At 39.6% G+C, this 19,596-nt stretch overlaps 1 protein-coding gene across 1 annotated transcript; it reads left to right on the top strand.

The window, feature by feature from the left end:
- The first annotated feature begins 8,143 nt into the window (after positions 1-8,143).
- LOC127192357 (zinc finger protein 791-like) lies at positions 8,144-17,906 on the top strand. Its single transcript, XM_051149651.1, has 3 exons — positions 8,144-8,197; positions 13,511-13,637; positions 15,014-17,906. Exons 1-3 carry the CDS (start codon positions 8,144-8,146, stop codon positions 17,236-17,238), a joined length of 2,406 nt encoding a protein of 801 aa, XP_051005608.1. The 3' UTR covers positions 17,239-17,906.
- Positions 17,907-19,596: the final 1,690 nt, after the last annotated feature.

Below are 19,596 nucleotides of genomic sequence, written 5' to 3' on the forward strand. Positions count from 1 at the left end.
CTGCTGTGTGGGTGCTGGCAACTTAACTCATGTTCTTTGTGAGAGCAGCAAGTGCTCTTAACTGCTTAGCCATCTCTCCAGTCCAAATTGTTTTTGATAAGTACGATCACAATTGCATCTTTTATCTCTGAAGTAGGTGCCTTCATTTTTTCCCCTTCTCTGTTTAAAGTTTTTTTTTTTTTTTTTTCCTTTGCTTTAAGGTAAATTGACAATGGAGGGCTTTGGTCTCAGGTAATGAATTAAAAGGTCCTTCCCTTTCAGTTGTTTGGAAGAGCCTGTGTCTTCCTTAAATATGTAGTAAACTTTACCCTGGGGGGCTAAAGTCATGGGGAGGGTGGTTGATAAGTTCCATCTTTTCTTTGGGTATGTTTTCTAGTCAGATTTTCAAATTTTTCTTGATTGAGTTATGGTAGAAATCTGTCCATCACATCTAGGTTATCTAATATGTTGTTGTCCTATCCTCTTCTAATTAATTTTCTTTGGTGATAATATCTCTTTCATTTTCATTGTAATGAGACAGTGAGACACTGGAGAGTCAACTTACAGTTTCTCACATACTAGATAGGCATTCTAAGACTGAGTCCTTAGTTTTTTGTTTGTTTTTCTTTTTTTGAGACAACATTTCTCTGTGTAGCCCTGACTGTCCTGGAAATGGCTCTGTAGACCAAGATGGCATAGACTCCAACATCTGCCTGCCATCTAAAGTGCTGGGATTAAGTCTAGCTTTGTTTGGTTTTGTTTTAAAAATTTTTAGGCGTATTTTATTTCTAGACCATGTGCATGCCTGGTGCCAGGGGAAGTGGAAAGAGAGTGTAGGATCCCATAGTTGGAGTTAGAACGGTTGTGAGCAGACATGGCAGCTGGGACTAGATCCCAGGTCTTCAGAAAGAACAGCAGAGCCATCTCCAGCCCCTGAGCCTTTTAACCACAGCAGAGCCATCTCCAGCCCCTGAGCCTTTTACTTTTTAAAAAAATGTTTTAATTTTGAGATTAGATCTCATTAATTTGTCCAGGATAACCTTGAACCCAGTCTTGTTCAAGTAGCCTTTTAAACAATTTATTATTATTTTAATGTGTATGGGTATTTTACCTGTTTGTGTCTGTGCACCACATGCATACAGTGTCCTTGGACACCAGAAAAGAGTGTTGGAATCCCGTGCGACTTGAGAAAATCCCTCAGATTTTCTTTTGCTGTTCATCCCTGTACCAGGGTGTTCGGTTCTTGGCAGTCACATCTGGAAAATCACAACAGCCTGTAACTGTAGCTCCAGGGCCTATGTTACTCTACACACACTAACAAAATATAAAAGCTTTTTTTTTTTTAAATCAGCTTTTGATATCATTAGTGCTGTTTTTGGATGTTTTGGTTGTCTGAAGGTTTGTTGTTGCTTTGGGTTACCTATTTCTTGGATTGCTGGGCTCATCTCTACTATTTTCTTCTAAACTCCAGTTTGTTTGTTGTTTTTCATTAGTTCCCCCCACCCCCCTTGGCAGGTGTCATTTATTGACTGTCACATGTAACCCAACCTAGCTTTGAACTGCTGATCCTCCTAGTGATACCTCTTTAGGGCTAGGATGAACGCTCTGCCCACAGTACTATTGTTCTGGTTAAAAATGCGCAGCATCAAAGTGTGAGCAATCCTAGGTGTGCCTTCCTGAAATTCCTAATTCTTGGATGACTTCAGGTTCTGTTCTAATGTGATGTTTGGTGTGCTGGGCACCCTTCCAACTAAGGCAAGGACTGCTCGGTGGACATTTTCTAAGGAGTTATGCTAACACTAGCGACCCTGTGATCAGGAGGCAAGGAGTGCCTATTGAGTGCAAGGAGCCATCTCTAGGCTGCAAGAGCGGTTCAGTTTAAATTCTAACTTTGTTGTGTGGCTGCAGAGTCCCTGATTTTGAGCTGGGCTTCCTCCCTTAGGGAGCTGCTTCTGTCACTCAGGCCTCGCAAGCCAATCAGGATATTTATCAGGGCTGTCCAATCAGGATCTCCAGTAGGCGGCGGAGGGACGGGTTCTTTCCACAGTGACCCAGGGAGGTGTGAGTGGGGTCCGCTGTGAGCGCTGCTACCGGGAGCAGTGAGGGGAGCAGTGAGGGGAGCGTGGCTGAAGCTGCACCATGGTGAGCTAGGGGCCGTTATCCCCGGAGCCACGGGAGCCAGTGTGGTGGGTCCTTTTCTTTCGGGAGCTGGGGCGGGGCCGGCGTCCTGTGAGGCGACCTAGGCCACGGACTGCAGGCCTCTGTCTCTCGGCCTCTTCTGTGCAGACACTGAATAGCTAGAGGCCCCGCCCCGCCCTGCGCCGGGACGCTCCGGATAGTGACGTCACAGCTGTGCGAATGCTCACCAGTTATTTTCTGCCTGTCAGGAAGGCTGGTAGCTAAATTACGGCAATCTAGTCTCTCCGAGTTATGGAAGTTCTAATGTTTGCATTTCCTACTAGGTTTAGGATCTGTTTTGAGTTAGTTTTGTGAAAGTTGTAAAGTCTGTCCAATTGTTTATTCATACGTGTTTGCTTTACTGCTTTGTCAAGTCAATTACTGTATTTTGGGTTTACTTCTGGCTTTTTTATTATGTTATTTCTTATTGTTGAAATACTGTACTACTTTGATTAGATTATTGTAGTTTTATTGGAAGCCTTAAAGTCAGATAGTGTACTGTTTATCCTTCAATATTGTGTTAACTTTTCTCTTTTTCCTTTTGAGACAGGATCTCGTGTTTCCCAGGCTGGCCTTAAACTTTCTCTTAGCTAAGGAAGACGTTGAACTTCTGATCCCGATAACTAAACTCGCCTCCAGAGTGCTGGGATTAAGTGTGTGTGTGTGTGTGTGTGTAGAAGGAACGGTAGAGCTTCATGTCAGTCAAGCACTCTAGCAGCTGTTGTATTGACCATTATGAGTATCTCTTGTCAGATAATGTTTAGATCAACTTTTAGCTTTCTTTTTTTTCCAACACAAATTATGAGGATTTATATAGGGGTGTGTTGAATCTGTAGAACAAAATGGTAACTGCCAAAATTTAGAGGCTTCCTTTCCAAGATCATGGAAATCCCTCCACTTACTGAGTTTATTGTTGTTGTTTTAATTAGAAATGTGTAATTTAGCCGGGCATAGGGGCACATGCCTGTAATCCCGCACTCGGAAGGCAGAGGCAGGTGATCTCTGTGAGTTGGAGGCCAGCCTGGTCTACAAAGTGAGTCCAGGATAGTCTAGGCTGTACAGAGAAACTCTGTCTTGAAACACCCCCCCCCAAAAAGGAAATGTGCAATTTTTATATATAGAACTTAGTTATATTAATATGCAAATATGTCTCACCTTATCTTTGGTGCCATATAAGCTGTGTGGTGGTCTTAATTTTAGAACCAAATTTTCTTTTGTTGCCATAAAGGAAATTGGTAGAGTTTATATATTTATCTTGTGATTTAAACTAGTTTTAGATTCCTGAATTCTTGGTAGTGTTTGGATTTTCTAAGGCCAAAGACAATTGCATTTTTTTCTTAACAGTTTCAATGGTGTTTTCCTTTCCTGGCAGTTTAGCTTTTTGTTTACAATTAATAGATGATAACATGATTTTTGCTGTTTAACTTGTTAGTTTGGTAGATTATACTTTTAATGTTGTTGATTATGGGGATTAGCTATTTGCATACTGCTAGGCATGTGTCCTGCCATGGAGTTTTATCCACAGTCTGAATTTTGAAATTTGAATTAACTTTCTGTATCTGCATCAATTCCAGCATGGTTTCAGTATATACTTTGTTTTCAGACCAGCTTTTACGCTGCAGATCAGGCTGGCTTCAACCACACAGCAATTCAGTTTCAGCATGCCGACTGCTGGGATTACAGGCATATGTAACCACACTGCCTCTTTTTAATTATTTAAAAAATACACTTAAAAATGTAGGTTACTTGTAGGTTTCTAGGACCCTCTGGATCCTTTTATTTCCCCATTCTCCCATGCTTCTTTCACCTAAAGTCCCAATAGGATAGGATGTCCTCCCCTCTTAGGGCATGCCCCTTGGGCTAGTGTCCAGTATAAGTGAGTATATACCATTTGATTCTTTCTGCTTCTGGATTAACTCACTCATTATGATCATTTCTAGTTCAATCCATTTGTCCACAAATTTCGAGAATTCCTTGTTTTTAATAGCTAAGTAGTATTCCATAGTGTAAATGTACCACAGTTTCTTTATCCATTCTTCTACTGATGGACACTTAGGCTGTTTCCATGTTCTGGCTATTATGAATAAGGCTGCTATGAACATGGTTGAGCAAATGTTCTTGTTGTGTGCTGGAGCATCTTATGGGTATATTCCAAGGAGTGGAATAGCTGGGTCTTGAGGAAGCCCTATTCCCAGTTTTCTGAGATAGCACCAGATAGATTTCCAAAGTGGCTGTACTAGTTTGCATTCCCACTAGCAATGAAGGAGTGTTTCTCTCTCTCCACATCCTTGCCAGAACATTATGACGGGTGGATCTGGGCCCAGGGGTCCTGCTTAAACTATGGCACCTGCCAAGGACAATACATGGAGTAAACTTCGAACCCCTGCCCAGATCTACCCAATGGGCAGGACGTTCTTCACAGTTGAGTGGATAGTGGGGTCTGACTTTCACATGAACTCTGGTGCTCCATATTTGACCACGTCCCCTGGATGGGGAGGCCTGGTGGCACTCAGAGGAAGGATAGCAGGCTACCAAGAAGAGACTTGATACCCTATAAGCATATCCAGGGGGAAGAGGTCCATCTCAGTCACAGTCATAGGGGAGGGGAGTAAGGGAAAAATGGGAGGGAGAGAGGAATGGGAGGATACAAGGGATGGGATAACAATTGAGGTGTAGTTAAAATATATATAAAAATGTAGGTTACTAATGTTGAGAGTATTTGCACTTCTTATTCTGGAGGGGTTTTGTGCTGGTGGTGGTTGTGTTTCTCTAGGTTGGTCCTTTGTTGTTTTGGTGTTATGGTAATGTTGACCTCAAAGTCAGGACGTTTTACAGCATTAGTGCCGTATGTTAATTGTTGAAAATTGATGGTTGTAACAATTCGGGTCTTGTTTCCATCTTTTTTTCTTTAGCACATATAGGCAGGCCTATTCATACTGGCCATCTCTGTGTGCCTTTCGGAGAATTTGTTCATGTCTTCTAAGTTGTGTAGTCTGGAGTAGTTCATAGTATGCCTTTTCTTTTTTTTAATTATTCTTTTAATCTTCGTGCTAATGGTGGCCCTATATAATTCTCTCATCCAAATACTGACCAGGCGTGATTCTGCTTAGTTTCCCAGATCAGATGAGATCAGGTATGGCTGTTAGTGGCCCTTTATAAATCAATCATTAATCTTTTTTAAAAACATGGCTGTAGAATTATCAATGAAGAGCTAATTTTAAGTGATTGATGGTCTCTTGATTTTTCTTTCTTTTTTTGGTTTTTCAAAACAAGGTTTCTCTGTGTTATCTTGGCTGTCCTGGACTCGCTTTGTAGACCAGGCTGGCCTCGAACTCACAGTGGTCTGCCTGCTTCTGCCTTCCCAGTGTTGGGATTAAAGGCGTGTGCCACCACGCCCGCTTGTCTCTTGATTTTCTGTTCACAGTGTTATTCTCTAATTGTTATTTTCTAGTGTTTGATTTATTTCTTCCACCTCTAGCTTTCTATTGTGGAATGGTTTACTTTTCATCTGTCTTCATTTGTAATGATGTACTTATTGCTTTATTCTCCCTAAATATGCCCTGTACTTTGTGGCATAAATATTCATTCTCCTTCCCCTCCCCTCTCTCCTTCCCTCTCCCCTCCCTCACCCCCCACACTCCCCTCTGTCTCTGTCTCTCTTGGTCTTTGGTTTTTTTTTGAGACAGGGTTTCTCTTTTGTAGCCTTGATTGTTCTGGACTTGATTTGTAGACTAGATTGGCCTTGAACTCAAAGAGATCCAGAAATTTCTCTTGAGACCTCTGTTTTACCATATGTTACTTAAAACTTTGATTCATTATCCAAGTTTTCCAGTGTGCTGCCTTTAGCTTAGGAATTCTTGTACCTAATCATAAAGGTGCCAAAATTAAGAGGCTTTTGTGCCCTTGCTTGCATGTGTGTTTTTCCCCTCCTCCTAGGGTGGGAGTGTCAGGACTACTACCCCAGAGTTTATATTTTTTTAATGTTTTTATGATTTATCTTTATTTTAAGTGCATTGGTGCTTTGCCTGTATGCATATATGTGTGAGGGTGTCAGATTCCCTGGAGCTGGAGTTAGAAACAGTTGTGAGTTGCTATGTGGGTGCTGGGAATTGAACCTGTGACCTCTGGAAGAGCAGCCAGTGACTCTTGACTGCTGACTCGCAGGATTTGTAATGAGTTTATAGTGATTCCTCACAGTGAAGAGGAAACAGAAAGGTTGATCACTTAGTGTCTTGTGTTCCCTTGCATAACAAAAAATCTCCAGGACAAGCCTGGTACACATTAGGAGAAAATAACCTTGGAGAGGGTTATTCCCATTGTCAGCTTATAAATCTGATCTAAAACAGTTTCCCCAGTTAGCTAAATGACACTTGTCATTTTCAATGGAAAATGAGAGATGCACAAGAAATCAACAAAGTAGTAAATGTTTTGAGAAAAACTTATCATTTGATCTTTCAGCAGATTTTATATTTAATTCTGGCTATTCAGTTTGTCATGGTTTCTTCAATAGAGATCATTTGATCTTCTGGGTGGGGGGGTTTAAGACAAGGTCCCTGCATAGGCTGGCTTTGAACTCACATTTGCCTGCCTCTACTTCCCAAGTGCTGGGATTAAAAGTGTGTGCCATTGTGCTGGATTTCTCATGCTAAACTAGGAGTCCTAGACAATAAAACTAATGACACATAGGCAATCTGTTTTAATTGGAATGTAACTCATTTAAGAGAAGAAATGAAAGAGCTGACAGGAGTTTTGGAAACTACCAGGATTGATACCAAATTATTAGTTTCCTTTCTGATGCTGTGGTAAAATAACCTGACAAAAGCAACTTTAGCGAACAAAAGGTTTATTCTGCTAACAGTTCAAAACTACAGTCCATTGAGGGGAAAGAAGAGCAAGAACTTGAAGCAGTCCCAGCCACAGTAAAACTGAGGGAAAGTGCATATATGCATGCTTATGTGTGCTCAGCTCCCTCTCTACATTTATGTAGTTCGGAGTCTTCCTGCTGGGAGTTGGCACCACCTACTGTGGATGGGTACTCCTGCCTCAGTTTTTATAATCAAGACAGCTCTCCATAGACCTGATCTAGACAGTCCCCTCACTGAGACTCTCTTAAGAGGTGATTAGGTTGTGTCACATTGGCTCTTAAAACTAACCATCCCAGTGACTAACATTTACTTTTCCCAAACCAAAACCTGATATATTACTAAAATAACACAAGATGAAATTGGCAGTCACAAATAAGAGTTATAGTAATTGATACATCAAAGGACAATCTTTCTTAAACTCAGAGTTAACCATGCTATATAAGGTTATGGCTGTAGGATTGAATGAAATTGGCCAGGAAGGAAATTAAAATTAGAAGAGAATGAATTATTTCAAATAATTCAAACATTACCAGATTTTGTAGAGTACAGATAATTTTAACAGTTGGTTACCAGACTTTGAGTCAGAATAATCTATTTTGGACTGACAAGATGGCTCAGTTGGCAAAAACATGTGTCGCACATGCCTGATGATCTTGACTTCTAATCCCTGGAACCCACATAAAAACTAGATATAGTGGTACAAGTATGTAACCCCAGGGCACATAGAGTGAGATGGTAGGTGGTGACAGAAGAATTCGCTGGGAGTTGGCCTGGAATAGGTAATGCAGGAGCAAAAGTGAGGGGGTCTTACCTCAAATTGGAAAGCAAAGTCCAACACTGAATGATGTCTTGACAACCATATCCATGCTATGATAATGGTGGATATCAATGAGAAGGTAGTATCTGGAACTTAATGGCCTGTGATCTAGAAGAAGTCCATAGTACCAGAAAGTTAAGCAAGAGCCTCACTACCGATAACCCCAATCATAACCCATAAGCAAGAATTAAGAAAGCCAGCTCTAAGTCTCTCTTAAAGAGTCATCCATCCAGGACTTAGTGATAGCAGATATCTGTTTTCAACCTTTTATATGTATCTATAGCAAAAGTTATAATGGTTAAAAATGGCACCAAAGCATGGCTTTTCTGGAAAGAATGGTATCGAGCTCTCAATTGAGGTATTGGGGTAAAGGAGTAAGATGGGCATCGTAACTTTACTAAAGTAGGTGATGTCCATGGTAGTGGCATAGTTTAAAGTTTCCTGGAGCAGGTTTAGGATAAATTTCCCTGAAATTACATTAAGGGAATAAGAAGGTAGGGCTTGTGCAATTATAGAACCCAGAAAAGTGAGAGAAAAACACTGTGGCCTGAGGGTGAGTTTTTCCTTGCCTCATTGGAAGAGGAGATAGAAATCTCCAAGAGGCTCACAGGAGTAGTCTTCTTGAGCTTCTGGGGGTGGAAAAGATAACACGTGGTCACAGGTTAGTTCTCAACTCTTCTGTGGATAGAAACCCCATAGTTAGGGTATCTTTAAGGTCTGGGTGGGAGGGCTCCTTGTGCCTTCTGATAGAAAGTCATTAGTAGGGGGATTTGTGCCTTAGAAGAGGAAATCTTAATGTCTATTTGAGACTAGTTAGTCTCTGATGAGTTACGGTAGTGTTCTAATGTGTTAGAGGTTAATAAATCATCTATGTACTATAAAGGAGGCTACTTCTGTAAGACAATTTCAAGGAAGAATGGTTTTCTCCCATGGCAAAGAGATAGGGGCTGTACCATATGTCTTGAAGCAAGTGACTCCAGGTGAGTGGTTGAATATCTGAGTCAAGTGGTCTAGCCTTTTAAAGGAAACTAAGAACTGAGTTTGGGTGGATTGTAATACAGAAAGCAAGCATCCTTAGAGTCTTAGCAAAACCTAGGTGATGTTGGAGTTTATTTCTCCTTACAGTATAAAGATTGGGACCTATGGAGTGTTTGGGATCACAGTTTCGTTTATGGCTCTTAGGTCTTGGAATGTTCTTTAGGATCCATCTGACTCTTACTGCCAACATGATTGTTCCATGATGAGTCATATGAGCATAATACCATAATGTGTAGGCATTTGTCAAGAAGCTGGAAAGCCTTCGAAGTTTCAGGCTTTAATCGGGCCTTTGAAGAAAATTGTTAGTCTTTAATGACCACTGTGACAGAAGTGGCTGTTAATGAGCATCTAGGATTAGAGATTGCCTTTCATAGTTGAAGGGAAACTTGTTAGGAGATGTAGGGATGTGAGCCAGATTGTGGTGGTGTATACCTGTAATCCCAGCACTTGGAGAGGTAGAAGCAGGTGGATCTCTGTGAGTTCGAGGCCAGCCTCCACAAAGCAAGTCCAGGACAGCCAAGGCTATATAGAGAAACCCTGTCTTGAAAACCAAAAAAAAAAAAAAAAAAAAAAGATAAAGGGATGTATAGTAGAGATAAGGCAGACTGTTTCATTCAGCCTCTAGACATTCCAGGGTAGGGGCTTGGAGTTATGACTACCTTAGGGTCTCAGGACCCTTCAGATGTCATAAATGGGCATGGAGGATGGAAGAGAATTGGACAGATGGGTAGAACCAAAAAGAAATGAATGAAAAGATGTTTATCACAAGGTTAAGAGAGGCTTAAAGTGTGCTGGTTGCGGTTTGCCATTAGTGCCATGGAGGAATATTGAGGACCAGAGCATTAGCTCAGAAAGGTAGTCAGGGAGAAGAATGTAGCTCCTTTATTACTGGTTGTATACATAGCCATTGCCTTTGCCATATCTTAGGTCATCTGAGGTTTATACGTGGATTACCAAGGAAAATTTGGGAGCCTGAGTAACCCCACAGTCATTTCGTCAAAGGAGAAATGTAACCCTTTATTGTCCAGGACCAAAGGGCATTGTCGGCTTTCATGTTTATCCCTAGCATGAGATTTTTAGGTACAGGATGGAAAAAAGAGAGTCAGAGCTGGGGGTGGGGGCGGGGGAGGAAAAGAAGGAGAGAGGATTCTAGTGGCCTTGCAGTTTGCAATTTAGATGGCGTCCCATAGGAGGTTTATTATACAGCTGTGTTACTTTGTGCTCTCACAGCTGAAATACTGTCATTGACCACAGGGATAATCAGAGTGGCTCATTTGACCCAAAGACTTGATAGCCTATGACCATATAGTCGGGAGGAGGTCCCCCACAGTCATAGACCTAGGGGAGGGGAATAGGGTGAAAGCAGGAGGGAGGGAAGAATGGGAGGATACAAGTGATGAGATAACAATTGAATTGTAGTCTGAATAAATACATAAAAGTTAGATCCCTTAGACTGAGGAGGGTGCCTTTAGATGGATTGCTTGGACTTCCTGAAATGGTCAGGAAATAGAAAGTTGCTATAGCAATCCCTTTAATCTTCTGTTTTGGCTTTTCTAACCCTTGAGTCCTCTTAATTGTTAAATACAGCCTTGAAGGCAGTATCTATCTAGAAAGTAGGAGGAAAGGAGTTTCGGGTTCCTGTTCTGATTTTTGAAACTTGTCTAATATCTGAAAAGGTTTTATAAAATATACAGGTAGGTTGCGTTTTGCTGTCCAGGTTAGTGTATTGGTGCATGATTTCAGCCAACCTGTATTCAGATAAAAAGCAGGGTTCTTTTGAAAGGTTTCTTTGTTATGTTCCAGAACATGGTATTGTTAATGGAGTTGATAGCAGCCATTATTTAAGACACAGGGAATCATGTATTCCTAAGGGTCCTTTCCCCATTGTCTCCCATGTAGGAGTCCTGATACGAACATTTGGGTTTCCTGTCAAGGACTGTAAAGGAACATGTTTTCTCTGTTATCAGGGGTATGACTATGGCTCTCATCGGCTCAGCTGCCTGCTAAAGACTAGGTATGGAATCTCTTTGTATGCACATAGCATTGGCTCATTGGTTAGGAACACTGGCTGCTCTTCCAAAAGACCCGGGTTCTGTTACCATCACCCACATAGAGGCTCATAACCATCTATAACTCCAGTCCAAAGCGCTCTAGTGGCCAGTTATGGTCTTTATGAACACAAGGTATGTATATGGTGCACAGACATCAGTGCAGGCAAACACTTATGCACATAAAAATATTTTAAAAAATGTATATAAATGTATTGGCTAGATTAGGACAAAAGACTGCAATTAACCCTTTGGATTTCCTAACGAAAGTAAAGAAGAATCTTGGGCAAAATGATCATAGTTAGATTTGAGAGAGATCAGATGAGGAAAGAGACATGCACCTGTGTGGTGCTGAGGTCTCTACTAGCCATCTCAAACAATATATAGATTTATTTTTATTGCTGTTGGGTTTTTGTTGTTGTTGTTTTGGGTTTTTTTTGTTTTTGTTTTTGAGATAGGGTCTCACCATTTAGTTCTGGCCTGGAAATTACTATGTTGACCAGGTTGGCCTTAAATTCAGAGATGGACCTGGCTCTGCCTTCTTAATACGGGGATTAAAGGCATGTTACCCCCACCCCCAGAGTGAAGAATATTTTCTGAGGGTCAGAGTGTAGCTTTTAATTGCTTCCTGAGTTCTCTGTGTCAGATTCCTGGGTGAACATTTATGTGAAAGTAAAGTGTATCTGGGTAAGGAGAAAGGAAGAGACTTACAGGGAGAGAGTGAGGGAGTTTTCAGAACATGAGAAAGGAAACTCCTTAAAATTGTAGACTACAAAAAAAATTGTAGACTGCAGCAGCTAACAGTCCTCCCTCAATCCCCATTCACACTTTAAAATAACAAAGAATTCCTTTGGCTTGTGTCTATCACTTGTGAATGGGAAACATCTTTCTGCAAGGGCCCAAAAGAACTTCCTTAGCCTGCCCTCTTACAGGAGAAAAAAGCAAGGCATTTGGACATTGTTTGAGAGTCTCCTAAACAAGGTACCTTTAGGTGACTACCATAAGTAAGCACCAGAGGTAAGAAGAAAGTCCCTTGTAAACCATCACAATGCTGGGCAAAACAGCATATGGAATGTGGTGACAGTCAAAAGAATTCTCCAAGACATGCACAAAGAATTTATTGAAATACTTGAAGGAAGCAGTCAGCCCGTAGAGGGGGTTGCATAGTTGAGAGAGTATGAGGGAGTTCTTTTCATATCAGTTATGAGGACCTGACTTGATTTTATATAATGTGGTCCATATCTAATATCAAGGTGAGTATGTGAATTCCTTATCTTGTGGAGTAGTAAGTTTTGCAGGTTTTTTTTTTTTTTTAAGCCAGCCAATTTTATAAAGTGCCACTAAATCTCCAAAGTGTGGAAATTTGCTTTTTTGGCCCTTTGTGTCTATAGAGTAGTTTGAAAGCCTTTGATGTAGTCTAGGCAAGCCATAATTTTACAGTTTAGAAGAATGACAATTTCTAAGCACTTGGATTAGTAGAATGTAGGAAAATTAATTATTAGTGGCTACAAGTAAGTGCGTCTTAAAATTTCATTTAGTTTTATAAAGGTGTAATCCAGAAGAGGTAACACTTCTCTTTCCCCACCTTCTCATTCTTCACTACTTATTCCCTTCTGAGATGGGTGGGAGCCTTGCAGTAGAGTTCAGGCTGAATTTGAACTCCTGAATGCAAGTGAATCTATCTACTGCTCTCCCAAGTAACTGGGACTATAAGCACATGCCAACAGACCTAACTACTTTGCATTCTTTGTAAAAACACTTGCCATCTCACTGTTTCATTTTGCATTGATATTTACACAATGGATGTTAGCTTTTTAAGATTATTAATCATTCTTACTGTAGCAATTCTGCATGTTATAAATTGCTTTTGAGGCTTCTAAATGTTTTCTCTTTGCACAATCACACAGGATTGGCTCAATTCCTCACTCAACAAGTAACAATATGCATGAAGTGTTGTCTTTCAGAGAAACTCAGTAGACTCGTTGCCCACATTATTGGCGGTGGGGCCAGATTCTCTTGGTATCTCTGGATGTATAGAACATTCAGATAGCCAACAGTTCAGAAAATTGCTGCGTTTACCTAAGTCCTTTAGAATAAGAGAACTGCTGGCATCATTTATGTTAGAGGGGCGTTTCCCAGAATCTTAGGTTTCCTAATACCAGAAAAGCCTACTCTGTGTGTAGAAGCAATGTCTTGTGCTGGCTCTCTCCCCTGTACATCCTTCAGTAGAATCTGTTATTATAAGTACTAGAAATTCATTCTAGAAAGAAAAAAATGGGGTGGCCTAGCAGCACATTTATCTCTCAGGCACAGTAATGAGGAGAGTTCCTACTGGGTTCTTTCTTTTTTCTTTTTTTTCTCTTTGTGGAGTCAGAGTCTCACTGTGTAGTCTTGGCTGACGCAGAACTCTTTGTTGCTGTTTCCTTTTTTTAATATCTCAGAGCTACTACTAAAATTTCAGTTTCATTGAAAAAAAATCTCCAAATACCACAAAGTTATATGGACATCTTAACAACTGAGTGCAAGAAATCTCTAGATCTGTTATTCTCTTCTGTTCTTTTCTGTGTATATTCCGGACGTTTTAGGACTTTTTGGCCTTTGAGGATGTGGCTGTGAAGTTCAGCCAGGAAGAGTGGGTTTTGCTGGATCCTTCTCAGAAGAAGCTCTACAGAGATGTGATGCTGGAAACTTGCAGTAACCTTACTTCTGTAGGTAAGAATGCCACTGTCTATTTTTCAAGGAACAAGTGTTCCTTAGTTCTGTGATTTGGAATTTGAAAAGAGAAGAAATCAGTGAAAAAACAGAAACTTGTTTTTCTGTAATTTCTAATAATTTGTGATGGGGGGTGGGGCGTGTTCTGCATTTTAGGCATCAAATGGGAAGACCAGACCATTGAAGAGCAGAACAAACATTCTTGGAGATACATAAGGTAATTTGCATATATAACTAGAAGAAATTTTTCCTTGAGAAACTCTTAAATATGTTGTGAAAAGTTAGAAACGAAAAACCAAAAGGAGCTAGAGGGACGGTTCAGCATTTTAAAAGGTACTGGTTTCTCTTCCAGAGGATCCAGTTTCTAGTCCCCACACCTATCTGATGGCTCACAACCATCTGTAACTCCAGGTCCAGGACATCCAGTGCTCTCATCTGGCCTCTATAGTCACCATGCATGGATATGGTCTACAGGCATACATATAGGCAAAACACTGTGTACATAAAATAAATGATGAAATTGAAACTTAAACAAAAGTTAAAACATTAACTTTATTATAATTTAAAAACTTTCAACAAAACTATTTATTTCATTTTATATATTTGAAAACAGTTCACTTGGAAATGGTACACTTAACACCTATATGACTAGGGCTATATATATATATATATGTATAAATAAGATTTATTTATTTTATGTATATGGGTATTTTGTCTACATATAGGTCTGCACATCAGAAGAGGGCATTGGATCCCATGGAATTATAGTTATAGGCAGTTGTGTGCCACCATATGGATACTGGGAACTGAACTCAGGACCTCTAGAAAAGCAGCCATCTCTCCAGCCTGAGTGGGGGCTGTTTTGAAAGTAGATCTTTGGGGGCATATTATAGAATCATCAGTCCATTTTTTGAGGCTATTCAGGTAGCCAAAACATACACTTTCCTGGATTTTTATGAATAGCCTATGAATACTAGTAATACCTAGTAAGCACACAGTTATTAGTGAAGCAGCCATTGCTAACATGTTCGTACTTTTTTTTACAGAAGTTATTTGATAGATGCAATTTATAAGCATAAAGAATGTGTTCAGTTTCAAGAAACCTTTACCTGGATATCAAATCTCTGTAGGAGTACGAAAGTTTCTACTAGAGTAACACCATTTGAATGCGGTGTGTGTGGAAAAGTTTTCACGTGTCGACCATCCTTTAATGAGCACATCATGTCTCACTTGGGGGACAAGCCATCTGAACACAAATATGGTAAGAAGCAATATAACTACAAGCGGTGTAGAAAAACCTTGAACTTACAGTTATTCAGTGATACACAGGGACCTTATAAAAGTGTAATGTTTTCAAAAATCCTTTTGTTTTCCAGGTTCATTTGGAATACAGGAACAAAGTCACAGTGGTGAAAAATCGTATAAGCAAATTGGAATGGCCTTTGCCTGCCCCTGTTCTGTAGACGGAAGAGCCAGCACTGAAGACAAACATGCATGCAAACAGTGCAGTAAAGCTCTCAGCTCTTCCAGTGCTCTTCAGAGTCATGAAAGAGTTCATACTGGAGAAAAACCCTATGAATGTGAACAATGTGGGAAATCCTTTAGACAACAAAGCTCATTTCAGTTACACAAATTGACTCATATTGGAGGGAAACCCTATGAATGTAAGCACTGTGGGAAAGTCTTCAGATGCCACAGTTACCTTCGGTTACACGAAAATTTTCAAATTGAAGAAACCCCCTATGAGTGTAAACAATGTGGAAAAACCTTCTGCTCTGCCAGGTCCCTTCGAGTTCATGAAAGGATTCACAGTGGAGAAAAACTTTATGTATGTAAACTGTGTGGTAAGAATTTCAAATGTCAAAGTTACCTTCAAATACATAAAAGAACTCACATTGGAGAAAAGTACTCTGCCTGTAAACAGTATGGTATAGCTTTCAGAAGTCACTGTTACTTTCAAAGGCATGAAATAGCTCATCCTGGGAAAAAACCTTATGCATGTAAACTGTGTAGTAAATCATTCACTTACCTATATTTACTTCAGACACATGAGAGATTTCACACTGGAGAGAAACCGTATAAATGTGAGATATGTACTAAAGCCTTTCATTGCTCCCTTTTTCTTCAAAGGCACGAAAGATCTCATTCTTGGGGGAAAACCTATAAATGTAAACAATGTGGTAAAGCCTTCAGAAGTCGCAGTTCCCTTCGGTTGCATGCAAGGGCTCATGTTGTAGAGGAACCTTACGAATGTAACATATGTAGTAAAGCCTTTCTATGTCCTCCTCTTCTTCAAAGACACGAAAGCATGCACACTGAGGAAAAGCCCTTTGAATGTATGCAATGTAATAAAACCTTCAGAGATTGGAGTACCTTCCAAGTTCATGAACGATCTCATACTGTAGAAAAGCCCTATAAATGTAAGATGTGTAGTAAAGCCTTTTTTTATCTCTCTTCCCTGGAAAGGCATGAAAAGATTCATACCGGAGGAAAACGATACGCATGTAAATATGTATGTGAACAGTGTGGCCAGTCCTTCATCTTTCCTAGTTTGCTTGAGAAGCATGTAAGAATTCACACCAATGAAAAACTCTATGAATGTAAACAGTGTGGTAAAGCATTTAGGAGTCTTGCTTATGTTCATATACATAAACGAGCTCACACTGAAGAAAGGCTGTATGCATGTAAACAACGTGGTAAAAGTCTCAGTTGTCCCAGTGCTCTTCAGTTACATGAACTAGCTCACACTGGAGGAAAACCCTATGCATGTCAGCAATTTGATAAGACTGTCAGAAGATTCAGTTATTTTCAAGTACATGAAGGGGCCCATACTGATGAAAAAGCTTACGAATGTAAGCAATGTGGTAAAATTCTCAGTTCGTCAAGTTCGCTTCAGCTACACAAAAGAACCCATACTGGAGAGAAACCATATGAATGTAAACAGTGCGGAAAAGCCTTCACAGTTCTCAGTAGTCTTCAAGTTCATGAAATGTCTCACACTCATGAGAAGCCCTATGAAGGCAAGCAACCTGGTAAAGTGTTCAGTCTGAGTAATCCTATACAGGAAAGAAAGAAAGTTGAAGGAAATCTCTGTGAATGTACACAGTGTGGTAAGTCCTTTGTTTCTCGGTATTTACTTCAAATGCATGAGAGGTCTCATTCTGCAGAGAAACGCTATGAATGTAAGGTATGTAGTAAGACCTTCATTTATCCCTCTTTTCTTCAAAGACATGAAAGAACGCATACTGGAGAAAAACCTTATGAATGTAAACAGTGTGGTAAGGCCTTCAGAGTTCAGAGCTCTCTACGATTACATGAAAGAACTCATTCTGAGGAAAAGCCTTATGAATGTACACACTGTGGTAAAGCATTCTGGCGTTTCCCTTCTCTTCAAGTACATGAAAGAATCCATACTGGAGAAAAACCCTTTGAGTGTAAACAATGTGATAAAACCTTCAGATGTCACAGTTCTCTTCAAAGACATGAAAGAACTCATAGTCACGAAAAACCATATGAATGCGAAGAGTGTGGAAAGGCCTTTAGATGTCACCGGTCCCTTCAAAGACATGGAAAAACTCATTCTGGAGGAAAAGCCCCATGAATCTGGACAGTGAGCCAAAATTTTTAGACTTTATAGTTTCTAATGTTTGAAAATATTCCTGGGAAGAAAATCTGGCGGCATAAAACATGTGAAAGCTACAGGGTTTTGTTTTGGTTTTGCTTTGTTTTGGTCAAAGACTTACTAAAGAAAGACTTGTCAGTAATTGGTGTTAAGAGGTTCAGTTCCATGTCTGGCATGGTGGTGCATTCCTTTAATCCCAGCACTGGGGAGGCAGAAGTGGGCAGATCTCTGGAGTTCAAGGCCAGACTTGTCTACAGAGTGAATTACAGGACAGCCAGGGCTACACAGAAGCCATGTCTAGAACAGCAAAATGTTCAATTCTATTTGAAGACTTGAACATCTCTGGTGTAACACCTTCAGAATGAATATGATGTGAGGATACCTAAGTTTTCATAATCCTCTTGAGTATACACATGATAATGCATATAGTTTAAAAAGTAATGTTTGTAAAATTGTAATTGCAGTAAAAGTCATGAAGTCTATTGGAAGGATATCTTAGGTATTTTGAATTCCTGGTGCAAATTAACCTACAGTGCTCAGACTTTTATAACATGAATGTATTCCTATATAGGCTATGAATATATTGTGTTTGCTGGTGATTTGTATTTAATAGTGATCATAGAAGGGCTTGGTGGTATAGGCTTGTGCTATCTAATCTGGTGGCTGATGGAGAATTGCAGAGTCAGCCTGCCCAAGCAATTTAATCCCTATTTTGTAAATAAAAGCTGAAGCGTACTGGATATGTTGTTCATTAGGTAGAATACTGGCACACATGAGACTGTAAATTCAATCCCCAGTACTTTACCAAAAGAATAAGAAGAATGTGTTGCCATTTCATTTAGAGAGGCATATGTTGAGGTGAGATTTTCTTTTTTTCTTTTTTTTCTTTTGAGGTGAAAATTTCTTTAGTCTTTGAACAATAGAAGTTTGTGATATATATTGTTAAACAGTTTCATAATTGTGTGAAGATCATTGTGTCTTCTATTATTTTTCCTGATGCTATGATAAAATACTCAAACAAAAACTAGCTAGGAAGGGTTTCTTTTGCCTCAGAGGTTGACAAGTCACAGCACTAGAGCTTGTGGGAGTTTGCATCTATAGTCAAACAGAAAGGGATGAGTGCTCATGATCACCTGGCCTTCTCCCTTTCATACAGTCTGGGACCCAAACCCAGGGAATAGTGCCACTTCCTTCAGGATAAGCCTTTCTGTCTCAATGTAAATCCCTTATAGGCAAGACTAGAGGCTCATTCCTAGGTGATTCTAGATCTTCTCAAGATAATACCAACTATCACAAATATATCACACGAGACTCCAAGCATGTGCTGTGTGTTGTTTTACTGCTTATTTTAGGCACGGGTAAGAGTAATTGTTTAGGAAACTGAAAATGTTTGGTGTAAATGTATGAAAGGATAATGGTATAAAGGTAAACGCTGTACTTATGAAGGACCCATATTGTGAACGGAGTCTTCCGGAGTAGCTGTTCCCCTGGATGTCAGTGAATTATTGGTTAGTGAATGTTAAAGACATTACTGTACACTAATATTACTATTATTAACTTTATAAACACTCTAAACTTAGATTTTTTTGTTCATAAAATATGTTCCTTAATAAACTAGCTTGAAACCTTTTCACTTTGCAAAGTTAGAAAATTTTGATGCTTTTCTACTTTCCTAGACACTGGTCAGTTTGCAAGTAAGAAATTAGTATATCTTTGGATTACATTGTGTTAGAAAGTTTGCTTTTAAGAATTGTTCTCTAGCTTACCAAGATGTATTTTATAAAGATTCTTCAGTAAATTTTAGTTTAAGATTATTTGTTTTGGTATCACCCAACAGTTTCTGAAATGGTCCTAAATGTACTTTTGCCATTTAGTATTAATTTATGTGAAGGGCACTCAGCATTGATTCAATTCTGGAAAACATTGGTTCTCTTATTTTGCCTTCTAAATTATTTGAGTAAGATGATAATGATGGTGATTTTGACTGGGTTGCCCTGACCTGGAACTCAGTATGTAGACCAGGCTAGCCTCAATTTCAGAGATTCATCTGCTTCTGCCACTTGAGCGCTGGCATCAAAATTGAGTGCCACATTTAGGTAAGATTTAATACTTGATATAAAAATAAGCATCTCAGTATGAAAATTTGCTTTCATATCTTTAGTAAATAATAAAATTGGGTTTACTAAAGAATTTTAAAAATAGATTTCTTTCAAAGAGTGTTTTAAGTTAGTTATTTTGTGCCTGTGTGTTTGTGTAAATAGAAGCAATATAGCTAGAAGTTGATTCATGCAATGTGAAGAGCTGCCAAATAAAATTTTGCTTCAGTTGTGTTGGCAC

This window comes from Acomys russatus, chromosome 7 (genome assembly GCF_903995435.1).
Source record: "Acomys russatus chromosome 7, mAcoRus1.1, whole genome shotgun sequence".
In the NCBI taxonomy this organism is placed as follows: Eukaryota; Metazoa; Chordata; class Mammalia; order Rodentia; family Muridae; genus Acomys; species Acomys russatus.